The 14930-nt window shown below is 34.6% G+C and overlaps 1 protein-coding gene across 2 annotated transcripts in view; it reads right to left on the reverse strand.

Annotated features, from left to right (window-relative positions):
* Positions 1 to 14930, reverse strand: part of HDX (highly divergent homeobox) — a 224203-nt gene that overhangs the window by 34333 nt on the left and 174940 nt on the right. For both annotated transcript variants that reach the window (XM_041741274.1, XM_041741275.1), the window contains exon 7: positions 2345 to 2421. In XM_041741274.1, coding sequence (XP_041597208.1) covers positions 2345 to 2421 — 77 coding nt within the window. The remainder of the gene's footprint in view (positions 1 to 2344; positions 2422 to 14930) is intronic.

Consider the following 14930-nt stretch of genomic DNA (forward strand, 5'->3'; position numbering starts at 1 on the left):
ACACAGTAGGTACTAATTAAACATCTGTCAAAAGAGTGAATAAAATAGCCTACTGCTTATGTAAAGAATGACCACTATACTGTAACCATGGGGGCAAGAAAAGTTCTCTAATCATGGAATATTTTTTTTTAAAGGAAAAACCAAAACCAAAATAAACTCTAAATATTTGAGCACCAGTGTTGTGTGGAAGTGTTGAATCATTACATTGTACACATGAAAGTAATATTATACTGAATATTAATTAATTGGAATTTGAATAACAATTTTTAAAAGTCCCAAACATATGTGGAATGATCATGCTTAATACATGGCCTATGAGGATATGTAACCATAACAGGGTGTGTGACTTGCAGGTTTCTGAGTCAAGAGGATAGTTGCAAAGAAATTGCTTTCTGCTGATGACTGGACATGAATCTAATGTTTTCGTTTTTATTGAAATCACTATAAACTTGGGGTTTAATCATGTCAGTTTTCACAAGACCTGGTATACTTTCTAAAAAAAAATTTAGATTCTTTATTTGGATCAGTTCTTGGGAAAAGGAGATAAGTATCCCAGCGAAGAAAGCACCAAAGGCCACTCTATAGATTTGTGCATGTAAATAAGTCTTAATATGTTTTTGTGATTTGCCATCTATGAATATTTGGGGGTATTCAAAAGTTGCAGACAGAGATGAGGCTTTGAAGGTTTAAAGTTCTGTCTCTAAAAAATAATTTTTTTTTCAAAAATTAGGAGGTGCTAAGTGATTTGGGTCATTCTATGTCATTATTTCATTTATTATTTCCAAATGTCTGCTGAGGGAGATCCAGTGCAGAGAAATTCAGATTAAATGTGAGCATGTGTCTATGGGGGAAAAAAAGTGGGTTTTTTTTTTTTGTTTGTTTGTTTGGGTTTTTTTGTGGGAAAAAGTTTTAATTTGTAAATAATAGTATATAACTTATTTAGTGTGACCCAAACCTAGAACAGAGGAGATTATTACTTTATGGAATTTAAGAATATTAACACAATCAATTGTGGAAAATAATTATTACCAGCTATCCAATGAAAACATTGCATCAAAATAAAAGTTTGTTTTCCTATATGCCTACTGAGTTGTGTTAGTAGAGTCAAACATCAATTTAAATTAGGACTGAAATCAATAAAATGTAATCCTAAACTATATCCTGCATGTGGAAAATACTGTTATATACTGTTGATGTTTAACAAAAAAGAGCAAAACTGTATTTTATGTGTTCAATTTCTAGTAAGGATATGTGGCAGAATTATAATGTCATATAATGTTGTTTGTAATGGAAGCCAGATGAAGTTACACTCATTTTGTAACAGAAAAATCCATTACAGGTACTATTTTCTTTTAAAAGATTGCAATCAAGAGGTAGCTGGGTGGCTCAGTGGTTGAGTGTCTGCCTTTGGCTCAGGTCATGATCCCAGGGTCCTGGGATCGAGTCCCACATCAGGCTCCCCACAGGGAGCCTGCTTCTCCCTCTACCTATGTCTCTGTCTCTCCTGTGAACCTCATGGATAAATAAAATCTTTTAGAAAAAAAAAAGATTGCAATCAAGCAAAAATCATTGATTTAGAAGAAAACAAAACAAAACAAAACAAAATGGCCCTTGCTTTTATGTTTGATTTTAATACTATCTTGATTTCTGTATTACTTAATGGAGTCAGGATATAAACATGCTGCTAAAATAAAAACATGCTCCTTGGAGAACATTTATGTATACTAATAATGTTTACATTTTCACAAATCCAAGTTTAATCCACATACAGTCTGTCTCTGCCTGTTATTCAGTCTTTGAATATTGTCTTTCCTCCATTAGTGCAGTTTTAAAGAAGACTAAGAGAATCTAATTCAACTAGAAAGAGGAAAGGCTCCAAACATAGTAGAGATAGATATGGTCTGAACAGAGAACTCGAATCAGGAATCCTTGGATACAATCTTAGAACTAACAAAGGCTTCTTTCATGATTGCAGGCTAACCTCAGTCATAATTTCTCCATCTGTTAAATGAAAGAAATCTGCTCTTTGCTAAATGTGTTAAAGAAGAATAACATATGTAAAAAATGTCTATATGTAGTAAGCATTAAATTTTTATATTTGCAAATCTCTTCAGTCATAAAAATTTGAGGCACAAATGACAGTGCTTTAAATTTCATTTCTTAAACCCTCAAATATTTAAATTTCATTTCTTAAGCCCTCAAAGATATATAAATTCATTGGTGACAGCTTTGTTTTGGTTTGTGAAATGGAGCAGGATTTAATTATGGTAACACTGATATTATTACCAACTGGAAACATATCCTTGAAATCCATCATGAGGAAAGAATTTCAATATGTACATACCACATTATCTGCAGATACTGCATGGTGGTCCTCTTCCTTATGAGCCCTTGCCTCATTTGGAACTTCACTGGACTCTTCTATAAAAAAATAAAAAGGCTATGATTTCATTTTTCATTCCTCAAAACTTTATTGAGAATGTTTTTCACAAGATCACTTAAATAATTTCTCTATTTTAAAAAGACACAAATGGGTGTGCATTAGTGGCTCAGTCGATTAAGCATCTGCCTTCTCCTCAGGTCATGATTCCAGGGTCCTGGGATTGAATCCCACATTGCTCAGTGGGGAGCCTGCTTCTCTCTCTCCTCCTGCAACTCCCCCTGCTTGTGCTTTCTTGCTCTTTTTGTCAAGTAAATAAATAAAATATTTAAAATGAAAAAAATAAAAACCCAAAGATGATAAATTCACATCATATATGCTTTGATGAGCAATTGTATTTCTAACACTGCATTCTAGGAAGTGTGGATAGGTGTAAATACAAGGATGGCCACTACTGTACTGTATAATTGGAAAAACATGGAAGCAGCCTATATGTTTCACAATGGAGAATTGGAGAAATCATTTAGGACCTGTTCCTACAGTAAATACTATAAAATTGAAGGACAAGAATAGTTTATAATAAGGAAAATATCATTATCTATTGGAAAGTGAACAAGTGAAGGTGACAAATCCTACTATGTAGGTACACTGTGATTTAATTTAATTTGATTTCTTTTTTTAGAGAGTGAGTGCAAATGGGGGAAGGGTAGAGGGAGAGAGAGAGAGAATCTCAAGCAGACTCCATGCTGAGCACAGAGTCCAACGTGGGGCTTGATATCATGATCCTGAGATCACAACCTGAGCCAAAACCAAGAGTTGGACATTTAACCAAGCCACCCAGGTGCCCCTGTGATCTTAATTTTATAAAAGGAAAAAAAAAGTGTACATTTTCATAGACAAAGAAAAGACTGACATTATTTATACTAAAACAGACATTATTATTCCTGGATGGAATTACAGGAATTCATTTTTTCTTCCTTTTGTCTAATTTTATTTTGATACTTCTTTTTTCAAGTTGCTTACTTATATTTAAATATTTTTACAATGAACTTGTATTGCTTGCTGTAATAAGAGAAAAATGATAAAAATAATTTTGAATACATGATATAAAACTATAAATACAGTACATTTCCATTTTTTGAAGAAGCATGTGTATGTGAACACACACACATACCTGTATATATAAAGAGAAAACACTGGAAAATATTCAACCCACTCCAATTTTAAGAATAGTCATTACTGAGAAGTGGGATTATTTCAAGTTTTTTCACTGTTTTTTCTTATATTTTCTATAACGAACATTTATTCCCTTTATGATCAAAAAGGAGACAAACCATAAGAGACTCCCAAATATAGGACACAAACTGGGGATTGCTAGAGGAAAGGTGGGGGGTGGGCTGAAGGAGTGATGAACATTAAGGAGGGCACTTGATGTAATGAGCACTGGGTGTTAACTGATGAATCACTAAAGTCTACCTCTAAACTAAATGCATTATATGTTAATTGATTGATTTTAAATGAAATTTAAAAATTCAATATTATAAAAATGTGAAAAAAATAAACTAGGAAAAATTAATTCAGAGGAACAAGTCTATTAAAAAGCTCTCTGTGTTGAGCTAGGAAAAGTGGCTGGTTCACAGCATATGGTATCTACAAAATAAAGTCTTGTCTTAGATTATCCCTACCTCTACTCCTTAGTAAAACAGGGCAGTAAGTTTTTTCTTTCTTTCTTTCTTTCTTTTTTTTTAAAGATTTTATGTACTTATTTATGAGAGATACAGAGAGGCAGAGACACAGGCAGAGGGAGAAGTATGCTCCACGCATGCAGGGAGCCCAACGTGGTACTCTATGCTGGGTCTCCAGGATCAGGACCTGGGCTGAAAGTGGCGCTAAACCAATGAGCAACCCAGCCTGCTCTGCCCCATGTTTCTTTCTATGCACAGTCATGTCATTGAGATTATTTAAACACTAGTTGAAGTTCTCAGCCTCTTGGTAACTGATGTTTTATTTCACTATAGAAAGTGGAACAAAAATATTTATCAGTCCTCCTAAGATTTTTTCCAGATCCATTCCTTCACATGGAAAGATATATAGAGGTGCCCTCTACGAGAATGGAGCATGAACAAGCAAAAACATGGCTAACTGAGGAACTCACATGAAGACATAGAGAATTAGGTTTAAGATATACAGAAAAACCTTACCAGAATTTTAATGCAAAGTCCACCATAAATTCAATTTATGTATTTATCAAGTTAGTTATTTTCAAGTTTTTATCTAAATTCCAGTTAGTTAACATACAGTGTGATATAAGGTTCAAGTATGTAAAATAGTGATTCATCACTTCTATACAACACTCACTGCTTACCACAAATGTACTCTTTAATCTCCATCACCTATTTCACCCATCCCCACACACTTCCCTACTGGTAACCATCAGTTTGTTCTCTATAGTTAAGAGTCTGTTTCTTAGTTTGTCTCTCTCTCCTTTTTTATTCCCTTTACTTATATATTTTGTTTCTTAAATTCTGCATATGACTGATCTTTCTCTAACTGTTTTATTTTGCTTAGCATACTACTCTCTAACTCCATGTTGTTGTAAATGGTAAAATTTCATTTGATTTTATTGCTGAATAATAATCTATTGAATATGTATATACCACATTTTCTTTATCAATTTATCTATCAATACACACTTAGGCTGCTTCCATAGTTTGACTATTGTAAATAATGCTGCAATAAACATATGGGTGTATAAATCCTTTGAAATTAGTATTTTTGTATTCTTTGTGTAATTACCTAGGAGTTCCATTACTGGATTATAGGGTAGTTCTATTTTTAATTTTTTGAGAAACTTCCAAAAGTTTCCACAGTGGCTAATCAGTTTGCATTCCCACCAACAGGACACAATAGTTCTTCACATCATCCCCAGGGCTTTTTTTTTTTTTTTTTTTTAATTTCAGCCATGTGACAGATGTGAGATGATATCTCATTGTAGTTTTGATTTGCATTTCCCTGATGATGAATGATGTTGTACATCTTTTCATGTGGCTGTTGGCCATCTGAATGTCTTCATTATAAAAATGTCTATTCACATCTCCTGCCCATTTTGTAACCGGGTTATTCATTTTTTGGGTGTTGAGCTTTATAAATTCTTTATAGATTTTGGATACTAATGCTTTATTGGATGTCATTTACAAATATCTTCAGCCATCCCATACGTTGTCTTTTAGTTTTATTGATTGTTTCCTTCATTGAGCAGAAGCTTTTTATTTTCATGTAGTCCCAATAGTTTATTTTTGCTTTTTTTCCCCTTGCCTTAGGAGACATATCTAGAAGGAAGTTACTACAGCCAGTGTCAAAGAAATTACTGCCTGTGTTCACTTCTAGGATTATTATGGTTTCAGATCTCACATTTAGGTCTCATCCATTCTGAATTTATATTGTGAATGTTGTCTTTTGCCTGTAGCTGTCCAGTTTTCCCACCACCATTTGTAGAAGAGATTGTCTTTTTCACATTGGATATCATACTTGCCTTGTCAAAGATTAATTGACATAGCTGTGGGTTCATTTCTGGGTTTTCTATTCTGTTCTATTGGTTTATGTGTCTACTTTGGTGCCAGTACCACACCATCTTGATCACTACAGCTTTGTAATACAATCTAGAATTGGGATGCTTCCAGTTTTGCTTTTCTTTTTCAGGGTTACCTTGGCCATTTGTGTGTGTGTGTGTTTTAAAGATTTTTAATTATTTATTCATGAGAGACATACAGAGAGAGGCAGAGACATAGGCAGAAGGAGAAGCAGGCTCCCTACAGGTAACCTGAGCAGGACTTGATCCTAGGACCCCAGGATTATGACCTGAACCAAAGGCAGATGCTCAACCACTGAGCCACCCAGGTGCCCCTGCTTTGGCTATTTGTAATCTTTTGTAGTTCTATACAAATTTTAGGTTGTTTATGATAGCTCTGTAAAAAATGATGTTGGCATTTCGATAAGGAACGCATTAAATGTATAGATTGTTTTGGGTAGTATAGACATTTTAACAGTATTTTTCTCTTTCAATCTATGAACATGGAATATTTATCCATTTTTTTGTGTCCTTTCAATTTCTCACATAAGTGCCAGGAAAAGGATGTCTTGTGCATGTCTTAAGCAGAATGCAAGGGAGACTATAAAGTGGATCAAGAAATCCTTATCAGGGATCCCTGGGTGGCGCAGCGGTTTGGCGCCTGCCTTTGACCCAGGGCGCGATCCTGGAGACCCGGGATCGAATCCCACGTCAGGCTCCCGGTGTATGGAGCCTGCTTCTCCCTCTGCCTGTGTCTCTGCCTCTCTCTCTCTGTATGACTATCATAAATAAAAAAAAAAAATTAAAAAAAAAAGAAATCCTTAACATTATCCAGGAGAGGCTGAAGGCTTGTCAGCAGCAGGAAGGCAATAGCTGCAGGCAGAACTGTGCCAAGGAGCTGGAGCAGTTCACCCAGGTGGCCAAGGCCTACCAGGACTGCTATCACGACCTAGGGGCCCATTATTCTGCCAGGAGGTGCCTGGCAAAACAGAAGCAGAGGATGCTGGTAGAGAGAAAAGATGCTAAAGAGGCTGCCTGCTGCCTAAGGCAGCTCCTTGAGCCTCTTTACAAGATTATCATAAAAATAAAGAGTAGTAAGAAAAAAAAAGAGCCTCTTTGGTTGGGTTTATTCCTTGGTATCTCACGGTTTAGGGTGCAATTTTAAATGGGATTAATTCCTTGATTTATTTTTCTGCTGCTTCCTTATTAGTGTATAGGATTGCAATAGATTTCTGTATGTTTATTTTGTGTCCTGAAACTTTACTGAATTCATGTATCAGTCCTAGCAGTTTTTTGTTGGAGTCTTTTGAGTTTTCTATGTAGAATGTCATAACATCTGTAAATAGTGAAAGTGTGACTTCTTTATTGCCAATTTAGATTCCTTTTATTTCTTTTGTTTTCTGTTTCCTATGGCTAGGACTTCCAGAACTATGTTAAATAACAGCAGTGGAAGTGGACATCTCTGTTTTGTTCCTGACTGTAGAGAAAAAGTTCTCAGTTTCTCCCCATTGCAAATGGCATTAGCTGTGGGTTTTTCATATATAGTTTTTATTGTGTTGAGGTATGTTCCCCTACACTTACTTTGTTGAGGGTTTTTATCATGAATGGATGTTGTGTTTTGTGAAATGTTTTTGCTGCCTCTATTGAACACCATAAATTCAATGTAATTTTGTAATAAAAATGACTGCTAGATGGAGGAGACTTTATTCATTATTTAGACATTTCAAATCACAGAAATTTCAAGTCCTATGTAATCAGCAACTAAATGAAATGAAGAAGTGAGGATTGTTAACAGATTTAGGTGCAGAGCTAGTATTAGTACTAATGCTGTAAGAATAGAGGTTATAGTGCTCATCAATAAGATCATTACTGTTATCATTCCTTATAGGTTTGTCTCATATTTCTGTTCTTACTTGCTCATAACTATATACATTTCTGCTTTACTAGCCACATGTACATACAGGGTTTATTTTGTTGGATGTTAAGAAAAGCTGTTTTGAGGATTTCTAAAATATAATGTTATGAAGTGATACAGCTAAATGAGGCATGTTTTCTTTTGCTTGCAGATAGCTTTGACATTACTGCAAGTTTGAAAGCTAAGTACAATGTGTCTGCTTATTCCTCAGGAAAAGCAACTCTGCAAATTGGAAAGTGAACAAATAAGTAAAATTAGTAATCAGTGAAAATGCTAGAGGGCACTCTATATGGTAGCCATACACTTACGTGGAGTAACTATGCAGAAATATATTTTATATGGACACCCACATAATAGATACAGCTTTGTTATAAAATTTAACAATATAGATGTTAATTGTTCTCATAGTTTAAACAGTTTGATTCTCTGGATAGTAAAAATCTTTAAGATTGCTCAACCATGCATATGTTTTAGTAGACACAGAACTTTAAAATAAAGAGCTGAATCATCTATTACTTTTGCTAGAGTTTGCGGTTGTGTGAGGGGTGAAGTCAGGTAGCTTTACCATATCTCCTTTCTCTTCACTTCCACACAGGGAAAGGAGAAAGAAATGGGAGTAGTGAAGGTGGGAGATAGAAGGTGGAAATAAGAGGTAAGTCAGAAGCTTTGTGTCAGGGAAGTACTTGAACCACCAGAAAAAAGGAAATGAAACTGAAACTGCTAAAGGATCAAGAACACTTTTTGGAGATTTTGGCTAAACTTGCCTTTTACTGTATTTTAAAACTATAATGCTTATTTTAGCTTGTAGATTTTTTCTAGAGAAATTTAACATGATTTTTAATTGATTTTTAACATGTAAAATGTAAGCCTTGCTTTAAAGATGTTTTTTTCTTAGACATTTAGAAGACTAACTCTCTTAAATCAATAGCTATATTATAAAGGACTCTGAATTTCAATTGCTAGATTTTTGAAATAGTATGCACAATTATATTGACTATTTTTTTCTCTGTATCTCTCAGATGTAACTAATGGAAATCTCAAAATAAACACATTTAACTACATTCTCATAACTGAAAGAGTATATGGTGAGCATATCTTAAAGTTATATTATTAGTCCAGGCCGAATGATAAAATTTGCTTGATCATCACAGAAGGATCACACAGTTAAATTAATCAGATTAGTATTTTCCATCAGCAAAATAAGGAGGAAAACAGTACAGAACTCATTGGAAATAGAACCCCCCAAAAGGTTCTTTTTGTATTTTAAGACTCTTATGCTTTTCTGTTCCAATTTCTGATAAGAATGAAAAGGTTATTATGCAGATGTAAAAAATAAACCACGAAGAGGAATTCTAGGCAATCTCATTTCCCATCAAGAGTTTTTTTTTTATTCATGCATTAAATTCTCTCTCCTTTTTCTCACTAGGTTTAATTACTATACAGTTATCTAGAGAACACACTATTAATCAACAAAGAATGCCAGAGTAGGAGCAGTGGTCCATTAGCAACCTTAAAATACACTAATTTTCCCCCCACTAAATACTTATTTTGTAAATTCCCTGTTAGATGAGGAAATGGAAGTCATGGATTGAAACTCCCCTTTAGGGGCTTATGTAATTTACTTTCATCAGAATATTTCTTCTCTCATCCATCCATAGAAACAAACAAATCCCTATTATCTTCTAAATAGCTTCCAGCCATCATTCTTTAAAGATCTATTCATAAATCAATGAAAATACACAGCAATTTGGCAGTGTGGCAGGATACAAAATCAATGCTCGGAAATAAGTGGCATTTCTATACACTAACAATGAGACTGAAGAAAGAGAAATGAAGGAATCAATCCCAAAAGCATAAGATAACTAGGAATAAACTTAACCAAAGAGGTAAAGGATCTATACCCTAAAAACTACAGACCACTTCTGAAAGACATTGAGGAAGACACAAAGAGATGGAAAAATATTCCATACTCATGGATTGGAAGAATAAATATTGTGAAAATGTCTATGCTATCCAGGGCAAGTTACACGTTCAATGCAATCCCTATCAAAATACCATGGACTTTCTTCAGAGAGTTGGAACAAATCATCTTAGGATTTGTGCGGAATCAGAAAATACCCCGAATCGCCAGGGGAATATTGAAAAAGAAAACCAGAGCTGGGGGTATCACAATGCCAGATTTCAAGTTGTATTACAAAGCTGTGATCATCAAGACAGTGTGGTACTGGCACAAAAACAGACACATAGATCAATGGAACAGAATAGAGAATCCAGAAATAGGCCCTCAACTCTATGGTCAACTACCATTCAACAAAGCAGGAAACACTATCCACTGGAAAAAGGACAGTCTCTGCAGTAAATGGTGCTGAGACAATTGGACAGCCACATGCAAAAGAATGAAACTGGACCATTCTCTTACACCACACACAAAGATAAACTCAAAATGGATGGAAGATCTAAATGTGAGACAATATTCCATCAAAATCCTAGAGGAGAACAAAAGCAACACCCTTTTTGAACTTGGCCACAACAACTTATTGCAAGATACATCTATGAAGGCAAGAGAAACAAAACCAAAAATGAACTATTGGGACTTCATCAGGACAAAAGCTCCTGCACAGCAAAAGTAACAGTCAACAAAACTAAAAGACAACCTACAGCATGAGAGAAGATATTTGCAAATGACCTATAGACAAAAGGCTAGTGTCCAAGATGTATAAAGAACTTATTAAACATAACAGCAAAGAAACAAACAATCCAATCATGAAATGGGCAAGAGACATGAACAGAAATTTCACAGAGGAAGACAGAGACATGGCCAACAAGCACATGAGAAAATGCTCCACATCACTGGCCATCGGGGAAATACAAATCAAAACCACACTGAGATACCACCTCACACCAGTGAGAATGGTGAAATTTAACAAGATAGAAGCAACAAATGTTGGAGAGGATGTGGAGAAAGGGGAACCCTCTTGCACTGTCGGTGGGAGTGTGAACTGGTACAGCCACTCTGGAAAACTGTGTGGAGGTTCCTCAAAGAGTTACAAATAGACCTGCCCTACAACTCAGGAATTGCACTGCTGGAGATTTACCCCCAAGATACAGATGCAGTGAAAGGCTGGGACACTTGCACCCCGATGTTTCTAGCAGCAATGTCCACAATAGCCAAACTGTGGAAGGAGCCTCGGTGTCCATCAAAAGCTGAATGAATAAAGAAGGTGTGGTATATACATTTATATACAATGGAATATTAGCCATTGGAAACGACGAATACCCACCATTTGCTCCAAGGTGGATAGAACCGGAGGGTATTATGCTGAGTGAAGTAAGTCAATTGGAGAAGGACAAACATTATATGGTTTCATTCATTTGGGAAATATAAAAAATAATGAAAGGAATTAAAGGGGAAAGGAGAGTAAATGAGTGGGAAATATCAGAGAGGGTGACAGATCATGAAAGACTCCTAATTCTGGGAAACAAACAAGGGGCAGCGAAAGGGAAGGTGGGTGGGGGGGATGGGGTGACTGGGTGACGGGCACTGAGTGGGGCACTTGATGAGATGAGCACTGAGTGTTATATTGTATGTTGGCAAATTGAACTCCAATAAAAAATATAGAAAAATATAAATCACTAAAAATATACAAGTATTCCTAAGCACATATAATTTAGTAAAGACTAACAGAAAACAAAAATGGTTTGATGGACCAAATTGATTATGAATAAGAGATTTGGAAATGAAGCAACAGTCTCTCTTATTTCCTGCTTCACAGTTTTCCTGTACACTAAACTCTATGCTATCATCTTCATCAATACCAACAGCAAATTTTGGTAAAGACAGAGAGATGGAGGGAAGAGGGAGATAGAAAGAGAGAGAGAGAGAAAAAACACTTGAATATTCATACAACTTTTCAGACACTTATTATTAAAATACATGGCCCTGGCAATACTAAAGGCTTTTTAGTCAACCTACTGTAATCTGCCTACCTCCACCTTGCAACACACATTGATTTTAGAAAGAACCTCTTAAGCACCCAATTCAGTGGGTTCTCATTCGTTTTTATTTTAATTTTCCCGCTTTATTAAGATATAATTGGTATACACAAAGTGCATATAATTTACTGTTTACAATTTGGTGAGTTTGGACGTGTGAATACACTCATGTTACCATTACCACAATCTAGATAATAAACATATCCATCACCTCCAAAAGTTTCTTGTCCTTTTTTGTGTTAAGAAGAAAGTATGATTTATCCTCTTAACAAGTTCTTTAAGTCTATGACCCCTAATTACCAATTATAGGCACTATATTTGTTCAACAGTTTTACTCCAGTTGTATAACCATAACTTTATATTTGAACAGCTCCTATCCTTGTCCCTCATCATCTGGCACACAATTATATTGTCCACGTATATACCTTTGACAATTTTAGATGTCCCATGAGAGAAATTTCTATTCAACTTCCAAAAGATGACTGAAACAATGACATTTCTTTTTTTCTGAAATATCTTCCCTTGATTTTAGTAATAAGATAATGTCTTTATTTAGTCTTAATGTTCCTTTGGTGGCTCCCTTTTCTCTTCTAGCCCCTAAATTTGGATATTTCTCAACACACAGCTCTTGTACATCTTTCTGTCTTGTTCTCCATTTTCTCATTTAACTAAATCTTCTATTTCTATGCTAGATTTTTTTTGGCTTTGATGTGGGTGGTTCGTATATTTCTTTTAACTCCTTTTCTGAGCTTCAGACCCACATTATCCATGAGTTTGCTGAGCAGCTCCACATGGATGTCCTGATGTCATCTAAAACTCAACACATGCAAAATTGAATTTATCTTTCCAAATTTTACTACCATTTAATGCAGTGCCAATAAAAATCTTAAATGATTTTAGGGTAGAGGGATTGGGGAAGTTATGACTAAACAATTCTAAAGTTAATCTAAAAGAATTTGTGCTACAAGAGCTAAGAATAGCAATCAGAGAACTACCAGATATTTATGTATTTTATAAAGCCACAGGTATAAACAATCAGATCAATGTAACATAATACGATATCCCAAATATATATGTATGCATGTATGTGTGTATGTATCTGTCTGTATATATTATACTTGATAAAAAGCTACAATTAAACTCAGTAGAAAAATGCTGGATTATCTAACAAATAGAGTAGCTGGTTAAGCATTTGGAAAAAATAAAATTAGGTATTTATTCACACATCTTACAGTTAAATAAATTCTAGGCAGAATAAATATTAAGTTGAAAAAATGAAACCATCATAATATAAGAAGCAAATGTAGGGGTATGTTAACATAATTGTGGTACAATGAAGGACTTTGTAATCATGATGCCAACATCAGAAATCATAAAAAAAGGATTGATATACTTAGCAAGATAAATATTATAAGCAAAAAGTTCTGACATCCATAATCACATTTAAAAGGCAAAAATGAAACTGGAAAATACATTGTTAATATTCTGATCAGCAAAATAAAATGGGTCAGTGCAAGATTTTCTTTCTCTCAGATGCAAAAAGGCTACTTGCTGTATGATTCCTTTTATAAGAAATACTCAGAAAATACAAGCTTGCATTGTTAGAAAGTAGACCTGTGGTTGTCTAGGTTTGGATGTGAGAATGAGGGTTGATTACAAATGGGCTCAAATAAATTTTTTGAAGTGATGAAAATATTCTAACGTTGGATTTTAGTGATGGTGATAATTGTACAACTCTGAAATTTACTAAAAATCATTGTATTCTGCATTTACAGTAGATGAATTTATAATATGTAAATTAAATCTAAAATTGCTCATTGCGAAGGCACATATTATTTCAATTCGCCTTAGGAAAACACTGGGCAATGCTATTAAGATGATTTAGTCTATTCATCTTAGATTACAGATGTGGAACTAAAGCACCATGAACTAAATATTTTGCCTGAAGTCACAAAATCACCCAGTAGAAGATCCAGGGCTTTCACCCAGGTTGTCTGACTACTACTCTGGTGTTTATCACATTATACCATACCATATGTATTTATTACAATACATTTATAATGTTCTAATGTAAATTGATTAGAATTTCAATAAAATAAAAACAATCATGTACTTAATTATAATTATGGATTGTTGCAATAACCAACATTTCTAAATGTGACAGATCATTATTGTGGTAGATAAGTGTTCCTTGTGATGACTCAGTGTGGGAATTTTTTTAGTTGGAGGCATTAAAACTTAAAAAAAAAGATAAAAGATAATGGGTGTTGGTGAGGATATAGAATAAAGGTAACACTTGTACACCATTGGTCAGAAAGCAAATTGGACAGCCATTATGGAAAACAGTATGAAGTTTCCTCAAAATCTTAAAGACAGAACTACCATGTAGTTCTATCTAGTAATCCTTCTAGTAATCTAATAATCCTTCTTCAGGATATATAATCAAAGGAAAAAAATCATCACCTCAAAGAGATATCTGTGCTCCCACATTTCCTGCAGCATAACTATTAGCCAAAATATGGAAGCAACCTAAGTATCTGTTGACAGATGAATGGATAAAGAAAGTGAGAAAAATATATATTTATATATATATAAGAATTATATATATGTAAAATACATATAATATATATATATATATATATCTCCTATATATAGGAATACACCATACACACACACACACACACACACATATGAATTTATTCAATTTTTTGAAAGATTTTATTTATTTATTCATGAGAGAGAGAGAGAGAGAGAGAGAGAGAGAGAGAAACACAGGCAGAGGGAGAAGCAGGCTCCGTGCAGGGAGCCTGATGTGGGACTCAATCCCAGGACTCCAGGATCACACCCGGGGCCAAATGCAGGAGCTAAACAGCTGAGCCACCCAGGGATCCCAAATTTATTAAATCTTAAATAAAGGAGATCTTGCCATTTACAATGACATGGATGAACCTGGAAGTTACTATGTTAGATGAAATAAGCCAGGAACAGAACTAAAAATACTGCATGATCTCACTTATATGTGAAATCTTAAAAAGTCAAATAGAAGCAGAGAACAGAATGATAGTTATCATGCT

Source organism: Vulpes lagopus, chromosome X (assembly GCF_018345385.1).
Source record: "Vulpes lagopus strain Blue_001 chromosome X, ASM1834538v1, whole genome shotgun sequence".
NCBI classification, from domain to species: Eukaryota; Metazoa; Chordata; class Mammalia; order Carnivora; family Canidae; genus Vulpes; species Vulpes lagopus.